This window comes from Equus asinus, chromosome X (genome assembly GCF_041296235.1).
Source record: "Equus asinus isolate D_3611 breed Donkey chromosome X, EquAss-T2T_v2, whole genome shotgun sequence".
Classification (NCBI taxonomy): domain Eukaryota; kingdom Metazoa; phylum Chordata; class Mammalia; order Perissodactyla; family Equidae; genus Equus; species Equus asinus.
The window spans coordinates 139,372,945-139,393,469 of NC_091820.1; the positions used below are offsets into that span (position 1 = coordinate 139,372,945).

Genomic DNA, 20,525 nt, shown 5'->3' on the forward strand with positions numbered 1-20,525 from the left:
ACCAGCGGCAGCCGTTCTTGTTCGTCTTACCAACTGGAGCCCCTCTCTTCCTGAGCATCTCTCTCTCTCTCTCTCTCTCTTTTTTTTGGAAGATTAGCCCTGAGCTAACATCTGCTGCCAACCCTCCTCTTTTTGCTGAGGAAGACTGGCCCTGAGCTAACATCCGTGCCCATCTTCCTCTACTTTATACGTGGGACGCGGGCCACAGCATGGCTTGCCAAGCGGTGCCATGTCCGCACCCGGGATCCGAACTGGCAAACCCCAGGCCGCCGAAGCGGAATGTGAGCACTTAACCGCTGTGCCACAGGGCCGACCCCTGAGCATCTCTCTTGGTTTATCTTTGTCTCAGGCTCACCCAGACTCTGCCCTATCTTTTGGGCTCAGCCCCTTGCTCCATTCCCTGTCCTTGTCACTTTCATTCAGTGACATAAGTCTCTGTACTTCTGTCTGCCGGCTTTTCTCTGTCACCTCATTGCCTTCCTCTTGGGCTCATGTTCTGCCTCTGTCTTTCTCTGCTCTCCCCGATCTTTGTCTCTGTCATTGCGTCTCTGTCCATCTCCTTCACTCTCCTGGCTGGGCTCAATGCCTCTTCTTCCCTGGCCACCTGCTCTGTCACTCATGCTAGTTTGAGTCCCCTGCCCTGGTGCCTATTCTGGGACGTATGTGGGTATTTAGGCAGCCCTGAGCTGGCAACCGCAGGCTTGGAGGCCCAAGCTTGGAGGCCCTGGCGCCAGGGGCCCCCATGAGGGCCAAGGGCAAGAAGAACCAGAAAGTGACTGTTTCTGGCCTCAGCCCAAAGCCCAGCCCAGGCTCCCAACACCAGGCCTTGGCCCCAGTCCTGGGGTTCCCTTCCCTTCGTATCCCCCTCCCCAGGCTTGGGGCAACTTCCTCCCCACTTCTCCCCAGAGGGCTCCCATACCTGTGCAGACCAGCTTGTCTCCTTGCCTGCCTCGGCTGTAAGTGGTTTGCAACAACCCACGGAATCCCAGCGCCTGCCTGGGCAGGGACTGGAGAGAAGGAAAGAGGAAGAGACTGTCCTCCTGACTCACCCATCACGTTACCACACGTCAAGGCCAGCCTGCTGCCCCACCCTTCCTGGAGGGCAGGGACTGAGGATCTGTCCCAGAGAGAAGGGAACTAGAGAGCTGGCAGCTCAGTGTCCCTTGGGGTCCTGCACTGTTGCTGTTGGGACAACTGGAGGACTCAGGCAGGGTCTTTGGTCAGGTGGTGGGTCTTCACTGGATGGTTGTAATGCTGTCATCAGGGCAATGTCCCTCTTGGTAGGACCTACGCACTAATGGATTGGGGATGGTGATGAGCAGAAGGTTAGAAAAATTTTAAAAGTCACTAAAATTATGCTTTAAAGATTAAAAAGACTGTTTAATGGGTACAGGGCTTTCTTTTGCGGTGACGAACATGTTCTGGAACTACTTAGAGATGGTGGCTGGCAACAGTGCAAACGTACTAAACGATATAAAAAACTATAACATATAATTTCCTATTATATGCTATATATTACATATTTCATCACATTACGTATTACATACATATACACGTATAGTATAAATTTGTAATATTGTACTTATGTAAAATTACATCATCTAATATATATAATGTATAACATTGTTATATACATAAGCTACTGTATATACTATAAAATGCTATAAAATAGTATAAAATGGTTAATTCTATGTTATGCGAATTTTTTTTTTTTTTGCTTTTCTCCCCAAATCCCCCCAGTACATAGTTGTATATTCAGTTGTGGGTCCTTCTAGTTGTGGCACGTGGGACGCCGCGTCAGCGTGGCCTGATGAGCGGTGCCATGTCCGCGCCCAGGATCCGAAACTGTGAGACCCTGGGACACCGCAGCAGAGCACGCGAGCCCAACCACTCGGCCACCAGGCCGGCCTCCTTGTCATGCGAATTTTACCTCAATAAAAGTAAAGGGGAAAAAAAAGACTAAAGTAAAAGCGCTCCACCTGGGGCCGGCCCAGGTGGCGCAGCGGTTAAGTGTGCACGTTCCGCTTCTCGGTGGCCCGGGGTTCGCCGGTTTGGATCCCGGGTGCGGACATGGCACCGCTTGGCAAAAGCCATGCTGTGGTAGGCGTCCCACATAGAAAGTAGAGGAAGGTGGGCACGATGTTAGCTCAGGGCCAGGCTTCCTCAGCAAAAAGAGGAGGATTGGCAGTCCTTAGCTCAGGGCTAATCTTCCTGAAAAAAGAAAGTGCTCTACCCGCCGCGACCTCCAGCGGTGTCAGCTAATCGTGCTGCCCAGCCCTGCTGCCCACCGAGACTTTTTGGGAGATGGATTAAGGACACAGGAACCGGCGCTTAAGACCAGAGCTGCGCAAGGGCAGGGCGGGACTCCGCGGCCCGCGGGCCCTCCCCCATTGCCGTCAAGCGGCTCGAGCGCGTTTTGCGACAGGTGGCGGGGGGGCGGGGTTCGGGCGCCGTCGCCGACTCGGTTTCCGGCGGGTGCGCGGGGTGCACCGCTATTGCTGCTGGCCCCTATCCCTCCTTGCTACGTCCTCCGGCTCCAGTGCCCGGTGGCGGCTCAGCTGTGGCGAGAGCGGGGCCGGGCCCGGCTCTGGCCTGAACTGCGAGGTGACCTTGGTCGAGGCCCCTGTCGCGCTGAGCCGCGGCGTCCGTCTGCGGCGCTGGCCTGTCAGGGACCTAGCTCTCGAGCGGTTGAGGACACAGACCTGGAGCGGCCCCACAGGCTGCCCGGTGGCAGAGGGAGCGCCGGGCCGCCGGGGGCGGTGGGAGGGAACTCGCTCTGGGGGAAAGATGCCCCTACACGTGAAATGGCCCTTCCCCGCGGTGCCGCCGCTCGCCTGGACCCTGGCCAGCAGCGTTGTCATGGGCCTGGTGGGCACCTACAGCTGCTTCTGGACCAGTGAGTGTGCCTGAAGCCGAGGCAGGGTCGGCCACGGGTCTCCGCGCCCGGCTAGAGTTGGGGTTTGGGGTTGGGAGCGCTGGCCGGGCCTAGTGTGGGTCGAGGGAGCCCTGGGCTGTGGGAGAAGTCCAAGGCCCCCCACACTCCCTCTCTCCCCGCCAGAGTACATGAACCACCTCACCGTCCACAACAAGGAGGTGCTGTACGAACTCATCGAGAACCGGGGCCCAGCCACTCCCCTCATCACTGTCTCCAATCACCAGTCCTGCATGGATGACCCTCATCTCTGGGGTACCTGGACCACTGCGCTGGGCACAGGGAGGCAGGGACAGAACCTGGGATGGGGGCCAAACAAAGGCAGAACAAACTCTCTTTTTTTAAAAGATTTTATTTTCCCTTTTTCTTCCAAAAGCCCCCCGGTACATAGTTGTGTATTTTTAGTTGTGGGTCCTTCCAGTTGTGGCATGTGGGACACCGCCTCAGTGTGGCCTGATGAGCGGAGCCATGTCCATCCCAGGATTGGAATAGGTGAAACCCTGGGCCGCTGAAGTGGAGCACAGGGCCGGCCCCCAAACTCACTTGTCAGTGGGCTCTTCACATAGCTCTGGCACTCCTGTTTCTGGGGTGTCCTGCCTCAGGGCTGAAAATTTGATTTGTAGCTTCAGCATCCTCTCAGGGAACGTGATTTGGAGAGAGCCTAAGAAACTTGGAGGGAGCGAGAAAATGAGGAAATGGCTACAGGGCAAGGTCTGACAGTTTCTTTACTGTGATGCACCAGACCTGTGGAACCCTCCATTCTCTAAACCGTTGAAGATCCCACAGAGTCTTGGGAACAAATCTGTTAAGGAAGCTCTGGGCTAGGGGCTGGAAGACCTGTGTCCTGGTTTCAGGTTTGCCCCAGACTGGATTTGTACCCTTCAACCAGCCTCATTTGGGAGCCTGGTCCCCCACCTAGAAGTTCCTGCTCTGCTGACTTCACAGGAAGTTGCTTGGCTCCAGTAACCTGGATGGCTGCATAGAAGGGTGCTCAGGGCTTCTACCACTGAATGCAGGACATTAGACTATCTTAAAGCTCACCAGGAGCCACCGGGTCAAATCAGAGCCTTTCAGAGTTCACCCTGGCCATTGGGCAGAGAATGGCATGTAGGATGCCACAGGCGGGTCCTAGGAGGCCAGGAAGGAGGCTTTGGAGCCGTCCACTAGCCTGGACTAGGGTGATGGCAGTGATAATGAAAGGAGAGGTATAGACGAATAGGCAGTGTTAAAATCTATCAGAGATGTAAGCAGACCAGATGTAGTGACTAAAGATATGGGAGATGAGAGAGACAGAGGAGCCAGGGAGAATTTGAGGTCCAGCCCAAGGGTCTGCAAGGTGCCACTTTGGGCCATAGGAAAAGGTAGTGCTGCTGACCTTGTTCCCCATTCCCTGAAAGAGGGTGACAGAAAAAGGTGCTCCCTAAAGACAAGCTAAGTTAGGGCATGAAGGCTTTTCTCTCCTTCTCTAGGGATCCTGAAACTTCGCCACATCTGGAACCTGAAGTTGATGCGTTGGTGAGGAGGAATGGGCCCCTTGCAGTGGGCCCAGCAGGCCTCACCCGTCTCTGCCCAGATTTGCCTTCTTCCTGCTCTGCCCAGGAGGTGGCATCCAGCGGTCTAGGCAGGGCAGGGAGTGGGGCCCCACCCTGCAGGCCCTCCTGTGCCTCCATTCTGCATTGCCGATGATGCCAGGCATCATGCTGAGGGGAGGGTAGGGAAGCAGGGTGCAGGTGAGGCAAGGATGACTATATCTGTCCCCACTCCAGGACCCCTGCGGCTGCAGACATCTGCTTCACCAAGGAGCTGCACTCCCACTTCTTCAGCTTGGGCAAGTGTGTGCCCGTGTGTCGAGGTGAGCTGCTCCTCTGGGAGGCCCTAGTGGGCCATTGGCTGTGGGGAGGTGCTTTTGGGGCTTCTCTGGCCTCCTTTGGGGCAGGGAGGTGGTAGCCAGTGCCTCTGGCTTGGCAGCACGGGACGTGGAGGGACCCAGGTGGGACAGGCAGCCTGGGAGCAAGGGGAGCCAGGGACCACTGCCCCACTAGCGTGAGGCCCAGATCCACTGCATGGCAGCAGAGGTGGCAAGTGGCTAGTGGAGGAGCCATGGCTTCTTGGAGAGTGCTCAGTTCTCTGCAACTGCCTGAGGATTGTATGAACCTGGAGCTCTGGCATTAGGGTCAAAGAGGCATTATCCACAGCCCCTTCATGCAAGGATGTTGCTAACTCAATGGTGGCAGTGTGGTATCACTGGTCTTTGATGGTGGTGGCATGTGTCAGAGGCTGCAGGGTTTGGGAGAAGAAATAGGCTTGTGGGGTGAGGGATGTGACATTGAATGACTAAGCACATCTTGAGAGCCTCAGGAGGCAGGGCCCATTTTGATCCCCATTTTCCAGATAAAGGGGCACAGGGATTAAACTGCTGGCAAGGTCACAGGGCAAGAGCTGGCAAAGCCAGGATTTGAATCCAGGTTGCTCTTTCCTCTGGGGAAGTAGAATTTTTCCAGGCAGAGTATGAAAGGAAAGGTGTTCGAGACATGGGAAGGTGTGCTAGGCACTAGAGAGGTATGCGATAAAGGTAGAAGATGTAGGTTGCGGGGCTGGCCCAGTGGCGCAGTGGTTAAGTGCGCACATTCGACTTTGGCAGCCCGGGGTTTGCTGGTTCGGATCCCGGTATGGACATGGCACTGCTTGGCACACCATGCTGTGGTAGGCGTCCCACATATAAAGTAGAGGAAGATGGGCACGGATGTTAGCTCAGGGCCAGTATTCCTCAGAAAAAAGAGGAGAATTGGCAGTAGTTAGCTCAGGGCTAATCTTCCTCAAAAAAAAAAAAAGAAAGAAAGAAAATGTAGGTTGCAGGCCAAATGTGAGGGTTCTGGAATAATCATGTTAATCATTTTATTTTATTTTATTTTATTATTTTTGGCTGAGGAAGATTGGCCCTGAGCTAACATCCATTGTCACTCTTCCTCTTTTTTTTTTTTAATTTTTTAAAAATTTTTTATTAATGTTATGATAGATTACAACCTTGTGAGATTTCAGTTGCACATTTTTGTTAGTCATGTTGTGGGTACACCACTTCCCCCTCTGTGCCCTCCCCCCACCCCCCCTTTTCCCTGGTAACCACCGATCAGATCTCCTTATCAATATACTAATTTCCACCTATGAGTGGAGTCATATAGAGTTCGTCTTTCTCTGACTGGCTTATTTCGCTTAACATAATACCCTCGAGGTCCATCCACGTTGTTGTGAATGGGCCAATTTTGTCTTTTTTTATGGCTGAGTAGTATTCCATTGTGTATATATTACCACATCTTCTTTATCCAATCATCAGTTTCTGGGCATGTAGGCTGGTTCCACGTCTTGGCTATTGTAAATAATGCTGCGATGAACATAGGGGTGCAACGGACTCTTGAGATTTCTGATATCAGGTTCTTAGGATAGATACCCAGTAATGGGATGGCTGGGTCATAGGGTATTTCTATTTTTAACTTTTTGAGAAATCTCCATACTGTTTTCCATAGTGGCTGTACCAGTTTGCATTCCCACCAACAGTGTATGAGGGTTCCTTTTTCTCCACAACCTCTCCAACATTTGTCACTCTTGGTTTTGGATGTTTTTGCCAATCTAACGGGTGTAAGGTGATATCTTAGTGTAGTTTTGATTTGCATTTCCCTGATGATTAGCGATGATGAACATCTTTTCATGTGTCTATTGGCCATATTCATATCTTCTTTTGAGAAATGTCTGTTCATGTTCTCTGCCCATTTTTTGATCGGGTTGTTTGTTTTTTGTTGTTAAGCAGTGTGAGTTCTTTGTATATTATGGAGATTAACCCTTTGTCGGATAAGTGGCTTGTGAATATTTTTTCCCAATTAGTGAGCTGTTTTTTTGTTTCAATCCTGTTTTCCCTTGCCTTGAAGAAGCTCTTTAGTCTGATGAAGTCCCATTTGTTTATTCTTTCTATTGTTTCCCTCAACTGAGGAGTTACAGTGTCCGAAAAGAGTCTTTTGAAACTGACGTCAAAGAGTGTACTGCCTATATTCTCTTCCAAAAGACTTATTGTCTCAGGCCTAATCTTTAGGTCTTTGATCCATTTTGAGTTTATTTTGGTGTGTGGTGAAAAAGACTGGTCAATTTTCAATCTTTTGCATGTGGCTGTCCAGTTTTCCCAGCACCATTTGTTGAAGAGACTTTCTTTTCTCCACTGTAGGCCCTCTGCTCCTTTGTCGAAGATTAGCTGTCCATAGATGTGTGGTTTTATCTCTGGGCTTTCAATTCTGTTCCATTGATCTGTGGAGTCACTCTTCCTCTTTTTGCTGAGGAAGATTCACCCTGAGCTAACATCTGTTGCCAGTCTTCCTCTGTTTTGTGTGTGAGCCACCATCACAGCATGGCCACTGACAGATGTGTGGTGTAGGTTTGTGCCCGGGAACCAAAGCTAGGCCGCTGAAGCAGAGCATGCCAAACTTAACCACTAGGCCATGGGGCTGGCCCCTGTTAATCATTTTAGACTGTGCTGTCTTGTGAGGGTAACGATGTGCTTTCGTTTGTGCTTCAGAGAGAGAGCACCCTGGCTGCAGTGTGGCTGGTCAACAGAAGCGGGGCTGGGTGGAGGCAGGGAGCCCAGTTAGGGGTCATCCCACTGCTTCTGGCAGCAGAGGATTGTAGCTAGGCCTCTGAGGGTCATCGTGGAGAGTCAGAGAAGGGGCCTGCTTTGGGATGTGCTCTGCAGGCAGAGTCAACAGGACTTGATAGATTGGGTGTAGGAGGGGGTGAGGAAAATAACTCAAAGATGACATAGGTGCCATCTGGTAACACTGAACCATTGGGAGGATGGGAGGAGGGGAAAGTAGTGTGGGGGTTGGGAGAGGAGGTAAGTTCCGTTTTGCACATGCTTCATCTGAAGAGCCTGTCACCTGAAGTGGGGAGCAGTCCCAGAGGCACAGTGGGATGTGCAGTTCTGGAACTCAAAAGAATGGTTGGGAATAAAGATATCGGAGACTCAACCACAAACAAAGTCACAAACATAGAGACGAGATTGTAGAGGGAGAGAGCAGGGGCCCAAGACAGCACCTCAAAACACAGGAGAGACAAGCCACCAAGGCAGCAGGAAGCGATGGCCAGAGAGGAAGGAAGCAAAGCAGAGCCCTTTGCCACTGTGGAAGCCTCCAGTGACCCTGGAGAAGCCAATTCCAGGGAGTGACAGCTGCAGGAGCTGCGGGGGGTGCGCGGGGGCAGTGGTTGGAGACAGCAGGAGTGGCCACTCTTCCCAGAGGTTTCATTATGAGGAAGAAGAGAGAGGAGGAAGTAACCAAAAGATGTTAGAGGTCAAGGAAGAGTTTCTTATTTCTAGTTGGTCAAAGTAAAACCTGGTAAAATCCAATAAAGTAACCTCAAATAATAAAGAAGGACTTTGAATGAAAAGCTGCAGTGCCCACCCCTCCAGATCCTCGGACTACTCCCCGGAGACAGCTGCCTGAAAAGCTTTCTCTTTTTGCTGCCTCTTTTTGTGTGTGTGAGGAAGATTGGCCCTGAGCTAACATCTGTGCCAATCTTTCTCTGTTTTGTATGTGGGATGCCACCACGGCATGGCCTGATGAGTGGTGTGTAGGTCTGCACCTGGGATCTGAACCTGCAAACCCTGGGCTGCCCAATTGGAGCACGTGAACTTAACCCCTACACCACCGGGCTGGCCTCTCTTTTTGCTACTTTTGGAAGCTACTTCATTTCTCCGAAAGAAGCAGGGGCTACAACGTCATGGCTAGTGACTGTGGTGGTGTTTATCACTCCCCGCTCTGAGAGATGAGGACTCTGCTCGCGTACCCCTGTTCCCAAGTCTTAGTTCCTCCCTTCTGCAACCTCAGACAGAGGTCTTCTGTCTCCATTTGTCTTGTTCTTTTTGGCCTGAATCTAGGTTTTATTGCACAATTAAAAACAGAAAGTGAAGGGGCCAGCCCGGTGGCGCAGCAGTTAAGTTCGCATGTTCCGCTTTGGCGGCCAGGGGTTCGCTGGTTCAGATCCTGGGTGCAGACATGGCACTGTTTGGCAAGCCATGCTGTGGCAGGCATCCCACATATAAAGTAGAGGAAGATGGGCATGGATGTTAGCTCAGGGCCAGTCTTCCTCAGCAAAAAAAAAAAAAAAAAAAAAAAAAGAGGAAGATTGGCAGCAGATGTTAGCTCAGGGCTAATCTTCCTCCAACAAAAAGAAAACGTAAAAAAACAAAGTGAAATCTTAATCCTATTCTGGGTCTTTTGTGGTTCCATACAAATTTTAGATTTATTTGGTCTAGTTCTGTGAAAAATCCCATTGATATTTTGAAAAGGATTGCTTTGAATCTGTAGATGGCTTTGGGCAGTATGGACATTTTAACTATATTAATTCTTTCCATGAGCACAGTGTATCTTTCCATTTATTTGTGTCGCTTTCCATTTCTCTCATCCCAGTGTCTTGTAGTTTTCAGGGTACAGGTCTTTCGCCTCCTTGGTTAAGTTTATTCCTAGGTATTTTATTCTTTTTGATGCAGAAATCTTAATCCTAAGCACCTTCAGTGAGAGAAAATGGGCAGGGACAAGCTATTTACCAAACACATTTGATGTGTAGCAAAGATCTAACAACACGTGTTGAAAAAAAGGAAGTATCTGTTATACTTTGCTTCTGTATTCCAAGAAGTTCCCTTTCCCCCCCAAGCATAGGCCTTGTGATATGACATGAAGTATCGAAGTGATCTTGCACAAGCTAAACAAGTGAGTAGAAATAGCATTTGCAAAAGCTAAACATTATGAAGTGTTGCTCCAAAAGCATAGTAGTAGTGTTTTAGAATTTCAATTTCAAGCTGGATGGCTTGGTTGTACCAGTGGATGTTAATAGAGGAGCCAGCAGCTCTGAAGCCCACCCCCTAGCAGGTAATGCAGTCCCAAGTAGGGAAACCGCTGCTCTGTGCTGCCCTAAGAAACGGTCATGGGTGATTGATCCCTAACTCCAACCCCTGAGGGACCTGCTGGGCCAGCTCCCCATTTGGGTTGGGTTGAGATTTCTGGATCCCTAACTAGCACCTTCTACAGACTTGGCCTTGTAGAGAACAGATTAAAAGTCCATTTCTTGGTGCATAGCCACAAGTTAGTCCTGGAGTCTGTCTCTCTCCCTCTTTGTGATATGGCTCTCTACTCCCTACTTGATAAGATGAGGATATTTACTCTACCCTGCTCCTTCAACCTCCCTCCTTTTCTGTTTCTGTCCACTATATGGACAAGCTTGATGAGATTCTTAATGCATGTGGTCACAGATTGTCTCCATGTGACTCCAAATTGAAAGCCAGCACACAGCATTAGGCATCCATGTCTGTGTTGTTGCTGAGCACCAGGCCACCTGGATTCAGTGTCATGGTCTCAGCATGTCTCTAAGGCAAGTGTTGCTAGCATTGGGGGCAGCTCGGCCCCACTTTTTTCCATTTAGCAAATTTGAGTTTTTCCCAACTCTCAATGACACTGTGTGTTCCAGCCAGTGTTCTCCCTTTCCTGAGAGACTTCGCCAAGGGGAGCCCTATGAGGAAGGGGCCAGCAAGAGAAAGGGACGGTGGAGGCTGAGGATGTAGGCAGAGCTAGGAGGCCTGTGGGGAGTGGCTGCAGTAACTGGCCTGGCCAAGACAGGGTTGGTGTCCAGGATCTGGGCCCCAAGCAAGGCTGGAAGTTGTGAATTGGTTTGCTCCAGGAGCACCCTCTGAGCCAGGGGCAGCAGATGGTAGGCTTGCCCCAGAAGTGGTGCATCCCAAGGAGAAAGAGAGGCTCCAAGAGCCTGGCAGGGAGAGAGGGAGGGTAGGGAGGATGGTGAGCCGATCCGGGGGTCTGCAAGGGTGTGTACTGTAGGTATATGCCTGCAGCTGAAGTGTCCCAGCGGGTGAGGCTATGGTGAGACCAACAGGCAGAACGCAGGGTCCTAGGTTGGAGGAGGAATTGCCAAGTTCAGAATTTCGGTCAGAGATAGTTTGAGACGATGATCCCATCTTGTACATGACAGGCACTTAGAGGTTTAGAGGATATTATTGAACTAAGGATGTCAAGGGCCATGATGCAACCGGGGCTGAGCTGGCCCGGGAGAGACAGTCACTGGAAGGGGTCTGTATGGACAGCACAGTGAGGGGTGAGACAGTCCCTGAGCTGCTGCTTCATTCCCAGGGATGGGGAAGGAGGGGCCCTGGGAGAATGGGGACTGACGGAGAGAGGCCTTTTCTCGGCAGGAGATGGCGTCTACCAGAAGGGAATGGACTTCATTTTGGAGAAGCTCAACCATGGGGACTGGGTGCACATCTTCCCAGAAGGTCAGTGGGGCTGGCAGGGTTGCGACCCCCACTAACAATATGGGCGGGACTGCTTCCTCCATGTCTCCCAAGCCTCACCTCTGTCCTCGCTCTCAACAGGCAAAGTGAACATGAGCTCCGAGTTCCTGCGCTTCAAGTGGGGTAAGGGCTGGCTTGGACTGTGGCAGATGGGTATGTTGGTAGCAGCAGGAGGGGGCAGGTCGTTTTAAGTGGAGGAGGGCAGGGATGGCCCGGCTGTAGGCTGGCATTGAAGCTCTGCTCACACCAGTGTTTCTGCCTCTCCCTGGGACAGGAATTGGGCGCCTGATTGCTGAGTGTCATCTCAACCCCGTCATCCTGCCGCTGTGGCATGTCGGTGAGTCTCCCTCTCTGGCCAAGGCTGCGGCCTGGGGATGAGGGCAGGGAGAGGGGCTTCCCTAGGTGGTGTCCAGGGGCTTTCTGCTGGTTGGCAGGGAGGGGGCTCCTTCTGGTCCCAGGCTGCCCTGCTCCACTCCATGCCTGCTTCCCGGCCTTCTGTCCACCACACTGCAGGAATGAACGACGTCCTTCCTAACAGCCCGCCCTACTTCCCCCGCTTTGGACAGGTGGGTAAGGGGTGCTGACCTTCATCTGTCTGTCTGTCTGCCATCTGCTCTATGTCTCCCATTCAGCACTACTGAGACCAGATTCAGAAGCTGAGCTTGAGGCTGCAGCATGGGGACCTAGGGGAACATAGAGAGGGCCTTCCTGGCACCAGGGCCAGTAGAAGGAGAGCCAAGGCAATCAGGCTGGGGCAGGGGCAGGCAAAGGGTTGCACTGGGACAGGACGTCTAGATCATGGACCCCAGGACTGAGATGGCCTTTGGATGCCACTGAGCCCGACTGCTTGACTTTAAAGAGGGAGAATGGCCCTAGAGGCATGCAGCAAGTTAGGGGCAGGACTTGGCTTCTGGCTCCCCGGGGCAGTTGGGCTGGAGCTGTGGGCACTCCCCCTATTCCTGTCACCTGCTGGTGGCTGGTCTCCCCACAGAAAATCACCGTGCTGATCGGAAAGCCCTTTAGTGCCCTGCCCGTGCTGGAACGGCTCCGGGCAGAGAACAAGTCCACTGTGAGTTTCCCCCCTGGGCTTCCCCCTCACTGTCCTCGGCCCCTCCCAGCGCCCTTGGCCTCCCAGGGCTCCTGGGGGCAGCTCCCTGAGGGCTGCAGGCCAGCCCCAGTCCTTCCCCTCAGGTGGAGATGCGTAAAGCCCTGACCGACTTCATTCAGGAGGAATTCCAGCGCCTGAAGACCCAGGCGGAGCAGCTCCATAACCACCTGCAGCCCCGGAGCTAGGCGCTACCCTACCCAGACCCTGCCCTTGCTTCCTCTGGACTGGGCACGGCCCCCAAGGCCTGGAGAAGAGACAGCTCTGGGACCCAAGCCCCAGCTACCAGGCTCTCAGTGCCGCCTTTGGGTCCTTGCACCACACAGAGCTGGAGCTGGGGGATGAACTGATGCTTTGAGCCCAGTTACAGTTTGTTAGACAGATTTGTTCATACCCTTAATGGGTGCCCTCTCCTAGTTGGTGAGCATTCCAGCTCCTCTGTGTTTCTTCAGTTGGAGGAAGGGTTTCAGCTGCTTCTCCCGCTTGGCCACGAAGATGTTCTCTCCCAGGGCTGGTGTCAGGAGGGAGGGTCATTGAAGAGGGGCAAGTGGCCAGGCTGGAGCTTTAGGGAGGGGCCCACAAGGCTCTTGGCCTGGATTCCACCCACCTGCCCCAATCTGGGAGCTGCTCACCACCTCCTCAGGGATGACCATCAGCCATGTCTTTCTTCTGCCTGTTCTTTCCACAAGCATGGGAGCCTCAGGCAGGGCCTGGCCCCAGGCTGCAGGCAGAAGAGCTGCCCTTTGCCAGAAGTGGAGCCCAGCCAAACAGAGCCTGCAGTAAGGGCCTGAGACCCTGCCACTTGCCCCGACACCAGGGCCACTGACTTCTCTGTCCTTTCCACTTCTCTGGCATCACTTGAGTTTCCTGGGGCCTGGGTTTTCATGTTTTGTAAACAGTAAAGCATCTGTGTCGTGCTGTTTTACCTATGGCCTCTCTGTAATGGTGTGGATGGGATGTGTCCCGCTGGACGGGAAGGCTGGACCCTTAAAGCCCTGGGCACATCAAGAGCACTTGAATAGAGGGCCTTGAGTTCTCAGTGTGCCCCAGTCGCTTACAACTTCAGTCATTGTCTGTAGTTCCCATAACCTTGCAAAAGTAGTGATTAATCTCATTTTGCAAAGAAGGCAGAGCAAGCTAATAGACTTGCTTCAAATCCCAAAGCTAGCAAGGCCGAGAGAAGCAAGTAGCAATTTGATCCTTCCTGGGCTGGTTCCCAGAAGGGAGGAGGTCTCTGAAAGGCCCAGCAAGTTGCCATGAGCAACATGAACTGTGTTGGGAGGTGGGAAGGAAACACCTAGATTGAGTCTGGGACCCTGGGTGGGAGCAAAGGAGCATCCAGGGTGGTGGTGCTCCTGGCAGAAGCGAAAGCAAATTCTCTCTAGAGAAAAGTGGGCTCAGTTTAGATCTCCAGTTTGTCCATAGATTAGGATCAATCAAAAAGGCCTCACAAAGATCACCAAACATAGAAAGAAATGAAGCACCGTAGTTAGGTCAGCAGAAACAAGAACACATTGAAACCCTTTGAGACTTCTGAAATTGACAGCGTCTGACAGAATATGGGAAATACTATAATAGAAATGTGGAGAGAAAGAAAAGACAGAACCACAAAACTGAGCCAGCAAAAAGAGAAGATTCAAAGATGATCACGACGGCAACTGTGTGTGAGTCTATGATTATTTCAAAATAAAAGGTTTTTAAAAGTGACCGGGGGCCGGCCCGGTGGCACAGCGGTTAAGTGCGCCCGTTTCACTTCGGTGGCCCGGGGTTCGCCAGTTTGGATCTTGGGTGCAGACATGGCACTGGCACACTATGCTGTGGTAGGCGTCTCACATATTAAGTAGAGGAAGATGGGTACAGATGTTAGCTCGGGGCCAGTCTTCCTCAGAAAAAAAAAAAAAAAAGGATTGGCAGATGTTAGCTCAGGGCTAATCCTCCTCGGAAAAAAAAAAAAAAGTGACCAGAAGGGAAAAAAATCACTTGGGGAAAAAAAGAAACACTTGTAAATAAATATAGGTAAAAACAAACTGTAGGCCACTTTGCATTTACAGGTCAAAATATAACATCCCTTTTTCATGTATATATTTCATATCCATTTGAACAAATACCAACTACATTTCATGAAGAGTTCTGATTTTATACCCTATGATAGAATGTTCCATTTTTTCATGTTCTTGTGTTTTTACTACATAATCTCCATAAATATTATATAAATATAGTTTTGCAGGTTTTTAAATTTTAAATCATATTGTACTGTATAGCTGCTTCTGCAATTTGATGTTTTTTTATGTAGACTTTTTTATAGCAGTTTTAGGTTCACAGTAAAGTTTGGCTTATTCTGGAATTGCAAAATCTATAAATGTCATTCACCATATTAACTGATTAAAGGAGAAAATCCATATGATTATTTCAATAGATGCAGAAGCATATCAGCCGTAAAATACTTGTAATTTCAAAAACTCTTGGCAAACTACGAACAGAAGGGAACTTTCTTAATCTGATAGTCTATCTACAAAAACACCTTTCTCAATCTGATGGAGACTACCACAAAGCTAGAGTAAATATTTTTTGATATTTTTATTGAGGTAAAATTGACATATAACATTATATTCGTTTCAGGCGTACAACATAATGATTTGATATTTGTATCCATTGCAAAATGATCACCACAGTAAGTGTAGTTAACATCCATCATCACACGTAGTTACAAAATTTTTTTTCTTGTGATGAGAACTTTTAAGATCTACTCTCTTAGCAACTTTCAAATATGCAATACAGCATTGTTAACTATAGTGACCATCCCCAGGACTTACTTTTTTTTTTTTAATTAAAAAAAAAATTTTGTATTTATAGGTTTTACGTTTAGGTCTGTTATTTATTTATTTATTTTTTGAGGAAGATCAGCCCTGAGCTAACTACTGCCAGTCCTCCTCTTTTTGCTGAGGAAGCCAGGCCCTGAGCTAACATCCGTGCCCATCTTTATATGTGGGACGCCTACCACAGCACGGTGTTTGCCAAGCGGTACCATGTCCGCACCCGGGATCCAAACCGGCGCATCCCGGGCTGCCGAGAAGTAGAATGTGCGCACTTAACCGCTGCGCCACTGGGCCGGCCCCTCAAGTGCATTTCTATACATACACCAGCAACAAAAGAATTAGAGAATATAATTTAAAACAAGACATCATTTACAAAACTATAGGGTACCTCGGAATCAATCTAACAAAAGATGTGAAAGACTTATATAAGGAAAATCATAACACCTTATTGAAAGACATTGAAGAAGACCTAAGTAAATGGAGAGAGATCCCACACTCATGAACAGGAAGACATGATACAGTAAAAGTGTCAGTTCTCCAGAATTGATCTATAGATTAAATGTAATACCAATCAAAAGCTAATCAGGGTTCAAACAGATATTTGTACACCAATGTTCATAGCAGCATTACTCACAAGAGCCAAAAGGTGGAAACAACTCAAGTGTCCATCAACAGATGAGTGGATAAATAATATGTGCTACACTGACACGTGTTACAACTTGGATGAACCTTGAAAATGTTATGCTAAGCGAAATAAGCCAAACATAAAAGGACAGATACTGTATGATTCCACTTGTATGGTCCCTGGAGCAGTCAAAGTCATAGAAACAGAAAGTAGAATGGTGGGTGCCAGGGGCTGGGGGAGGGGATGGGGAGTTAGTGTTTAGTGAGGACAGAGTTTTAGTTTGGGATGATGACAATGTTCTGCCAATGGATGGTGATGATGGTTGCACAACAATGCACTGAACTGTACACTTAAAAATGGTTAAAATGGTAAATTTTATGTTATGGATATTCTACCACAATAGAAAACTTTTTTAAATGGCTAAAATTGTCAATTTTATGTTATGTATACCTTACTACAATTTCAAATAACCTAATCAACTTTTGAAATTATCTAATCAACCTAACAAGTTGACTCTAAAATTTATATGGAAGCACAATAGCCCAAGAAGAGCCTCTTGAAAAAGAAGAACAAGGTGGGAGGATTTGCCTTACTGGGTATCAAGGTTTATTATGAAGCTATAGTGATTAAGACAGTGTGGTACTGAATAGACAAATTGACCAGTGGAATAGAGAGCCCTAAAACTGACCCACAGCTATATGGACACTTATTATACAACAAAAGCAGTATTTCAAGACAGTGGGTAAAGGATATTTATCTCAATAAATGGTACTGGGACAACTGCAGATCTCTATGGAAAAAAAGAAACTTGACCCATACCTCACACCATACATACATAAAAGTATGAAAAACAAGATAACTTCTAGAAGATAATATAGGAGAATATTTCTATAATCTTGGGGGCAGAGAAAGGTTTCTTAAACAGGACATTAAAAATATTAACCATAAAGAAAAAAATGGTAAATTTGACTACATTAAAATTAAGAAGTTCTGTTCATCAGAAGACATCATTAAGAAAGTGAAAAGGGAAGCCACGGAGCAGAAGAGATTCGCAATACACATAACCAACGCAGGGCTTATACTCAGAATATATAAAGAACTCCTATAAATCAATTTTAAAAAGATAATCCAATAGAAAAATGGGAAGATTGATGCAAGCAGGCATTTCACAGAAGAGGAAACACAAATGGCAGAGCTGAAAATATATATCCTGTATGAGTTTCTTGTAGCTGCAGTACCATAAACTGGGAGGCTAAAAACAACAGACTTCTTGTCTCCCAGTTCTGGAGGTCAGAAGTCCAAGATCAAGGGGTCAGCAGGGTTGATTTCTTCTGTGGGCTCTGAAAGAGCATCTGTTCTGAGCCCCTCCTCCAGCTTCTGGAGGCTGCCAGCAATGCTTGGTGTTCCTTGGCTTGCAGACACATCACTCTAATCTCTGCCTCCATCTTCATATGGCCTTCTCTTCTCTGTGTCTGTGTGTCTATTTTTCTCTTCTTATAAAGACACCAGTCACTGGATTACAGTTCACCCTAACTAGTCCAGTATGACTCCAACTTAACTAACTACATTTGCAAAGACCCTTTTTCCAAATAAGATCACATTCTGAGGGACACTAGTCAACCCAGTACGTATACCCTATGACCTCGCAATAACCCACCTAGGTATATATATCCATTGAAATGCACATATATGTGCACCACAAGACATATACATAATTGTTCACAGCACCATTAGCCATACTAGCCAAAGCAGGAAATCACTCAAACATCCCTCAACAGAAGGGCTCAATGACTGGCAGGATATTTATCTGGGGATGCTATGCAGCAATGTTGTTATTATGGGATGACTTGCATGAACCTCCCAGTCTTGAGCAGAGAATCTAGATGCAAAATACAATACTGAACAATTCCATTTATATAAAGTCCCCAGACAGACAAAATAAAACCATCGTATTTAGGGATGCATGTTTAACTGCTGCTTTGGTGTGAACGTTTGTGGCCCCCTCAAATTCATATGTTGAAACCTAATGCTCTAATGGTATTAGGAGGTGGGGCCTGTGGGAGGTTCTTAGGTTGTGAGAGGTGGAGCCCTCATGATGGGATTAGCACCTTATAAAAGAGACTCCAGAAAGCCCCCTCACCCCTTCCACCAAGTGAGGATACAATGAGGTCTGCAGCCTGGAAGAAGGTGCCACCCTGATGGCCCCCTGATCTTGAACTTCCAGCCTCCAGAACTGTAATAAATTATTGCTGTTGATAAGTCATACAGTCTGTGATATTTTGTTATAGCAGTAAAATTATAAAAAGCAAAGTGATTAGGTTCATGGTCACTGTGGTGGAAGCGAGAGGGAAGTGATGGGAGGGGAATGAGAGGGGCTTTTGGGGTACAGACATTTGAGTTCTTGACCTGGGTGATGCCAAAGGAGTGTTTGCTGTAATAAGTCATTGCACTGTACATCTTTGTTTTGTGCACTATTCTTTTTCTGGTCAGCATGGGGGTCAGGCCAGTGTGGAGGGGTAGGGAGTGTGTAGAGTGAGGTGGTGGCCCCCTGCCCACCCCTTCACCTCATCCTTACCGCAAGCACAGTGTGGGGTGCAGGGGTTTGGGCAGCAATGTTCCAATGCCTAGTCACTCACTTTACGGATGTTGAAAGACTCCCATAGTGGCCGTGGTGGTCTCACAGCTATGATCCCTGGATCATAGTGGGGTCCTTGAACCAGGCACTACTAGTTCGTGTCCTGGCTGACAATGGGCAAAGAGGATTGCTTGTAAATGAAAGGGGGAGACTGAATAATTGTAAGCCATGATGCTATCTACCATGGCACCTGAGACATCCTGCATTCAGAAGTCATGAAGGGCCTCAGGGCAACCAACGGGAACAACGGAAGGGCTCCCAGAGTCTGCCAACGGGAGAATGAAGCCAGGGGTCGTGGGAGGCTCACACACTGGATTCTGCAGTGATGATGCAATACTCCCCAAGACCCTGCACAGGACTACAGGCAGGATATGCCACTCTATCAAGCTCAAGAACAAGCCTACTCAGCGTTAGACCACTTAGGAGCACAGACATAAGTGGTCGACCTAAAAAAATAGAGAGAATGATAAACATCAAACTCAGGCTAGCAGTTACTTCCAGGAGGAGGCAGGAAAATGGGATTTGGGGGACACAGATTCCTGCCAAGGAAGTGGCAGTGGTCTGTGAAGTCCAGGGTGGGATTCTGAGGGCACCTTTCATTGTGTACTTCATATACAGGTTACACATGTCTATGTAACATAGATGTCATTTATGGAGCACCTAGATATAACACATATTTTGGTATGTGTCCAACATTATATTAAAACCATTCAAGAAGACATGGGGGTGATGAGGGCCCAGAAAGATTTTCATGAAGAAATGCTTTTACCCTGAAGATGAAGCCCCCTGACAGAAGGTGCTTGTTGGTGCTGTCACCAGCTGGTGAATGACTCAGCTTAGACGTGACTTTTTGGTCAAAGCAGCCTCAGGCGGGTGCCCCTCTCTGTGCCTCCCTGCCAGCCCCGAGTTTCCCCCTTTTGAACATCCATCATCCTGTGTCATGACCTGCTGTCCCGTGTCTTCTAGACCAGATTCTGAACTTGGGGGGCGGGTTCCTCTGACAGTGCCTGGCCCACAAGAAGTACTTCAGGAAGCCTCAAGGGTCACCACTCCAGGGACCTCAGGCAACTTAGGGGAGAATAAAAGCAGCCACAGGCGAGTTTCTCCCGGAAGGATGGAAGTGTTTCAGCAAGAGACCGCTGGCCAGCAAGATCACACTTGCGAGAAAGTCTTTGCCTGGAAACTTTATTTTTTTTTATGTTTAATTTTTTTTAATTTTTATTTTTAAAATTTATTTATTTATTTATTGAGGCAGATTAGCCCTGAGCTAACATCTGCTGCCGATCCTCCTCTTTTTGCTGAGGAAGACTGGCCCTGAGCTAACATCCGTGCCCATCTTCCTCTACTTTATACCTGGGACGCCTACCACAGCATAGCTTTTGCTAAGCGGTGCCATGTCCGCACCCGGGATCCGAACTGGCAAACCCCGGGCTGCTGAAGTGAAATGTGCGCACTTAACTGCTGCGCTACCGGGCTGGCCCCTTGAAACTTTATTTAAACGGTGCCCTTTGTGTTCCTAAGTTTGCCCATGGCCATCAGCTCCTCTTGTCACTCTGTGTCATGGCTCTCCTGGTCCCCAGGGCCTCCATCCTTTCCTTTGACAGCTTCCACTTCTGCGGCACCGTTATAGAACTTTTCTTCCAAAATTGTCCTCTGCTGGGTCTGTCCTGGACCTGGAGGACTTCACCCATGCTGCGATGAGGTTTGGGGTCCTCGTTTCTTTCCCCACAGGGCACTGGGCCCAAGCAGGCTCTCCAGGACTTCAGTGAGTGACTGAATGACTGACTGAGGGAATGCCACTGAGCCCCAGGCCACAATGAGAGCAAGGGCCAACCAAGGGAAGGACTTGAACGTGCGGTGGACCAGTCCCTCCTTTCCCTACCCACTAGCTGCCCAGGCTCCAACTTCTCCCTTCAAATGGTCCCAGGGCACCTGCCTCCACCCTACCATCATGCCAGCCAGTCAAATCCCAGTCTCAGACCAACATTGAGGCACCAACTTCTGCAGTCTCTTTGGCCCTCTCTCCACCCCTCCAGCACCCTGGCCAAGCCCTTGTCATTCCTCTCCCAGACGACAG

General features: G+C 49.2%; 2 protein-coding genes across 5 annotated transcripts in view; one reads left to right on the forward strand and one right to left on the reverse strand.

The window, feature by feature from the left end:
* The window catches only part of DNASE1L1 (deoxyribonuclease 1 like 1), a 28,815-nt gene that overhangs the window by 6,074 nt on the left and 2,216 nt on the right, over window positions 1–20,525 (reverse strand). Inside the window, exon 1 of one of the 2 annotated variants that reach the window (XM_044763315.2) lies at window positions 920–1,056. The gene's annotated coding sequence lies outside the window, so the exon portion shown is untranslated. Of the gene's footprint in view, window positions 1–919; window positions 1,295–20,525 lie in introns of those variants that run through there. The other variant, XM_044763314.2, reaches the window with a different exon arrangement.
* On the forward strand, window positions 2,427–13,297 carry TAFAZZIN (tafazzin, phospholipid-lysophospholipid transacylase). Of its 3 annotated transcripts, none has more exons than XM_014834121.3 (10): window positions 2,427–2,896; window positions 3,059–3,187; window positions 4,402–4,447; window positions 4,699–4,784; window positions 11,169–11,249; window positions 11,349–11,390; window positions 11,542–11,604; window positions 11,781–11,833; window positions 12,259–12,336; window positions 12,495–13,297. In XM_014834121.3, the coding sequence occupies exons 1-10, from the start codon at window positions 2,788–2,790 to the stop codon at window positions 12,558–12,560; spliced, it is 753 nt and encodes a 250-aa protein (XP_014689607.1). In that variant the 5' UTR covers window positions 2,427–2,787; the 3' UTR covers window positions 12,561–13,297. The 3 variants fall into 3 exon arrangements, with proteins under 3 accessions (XP_014689607.1, XP_014689605.1, XP_014689606.1); XM_014834120.3 differs by having other exon boundaries at window positions 2,428–2,896; window positions 12,459–13,297; XM_014834119.3 differs by having other exon boundaries at window positions 12,259–13,297.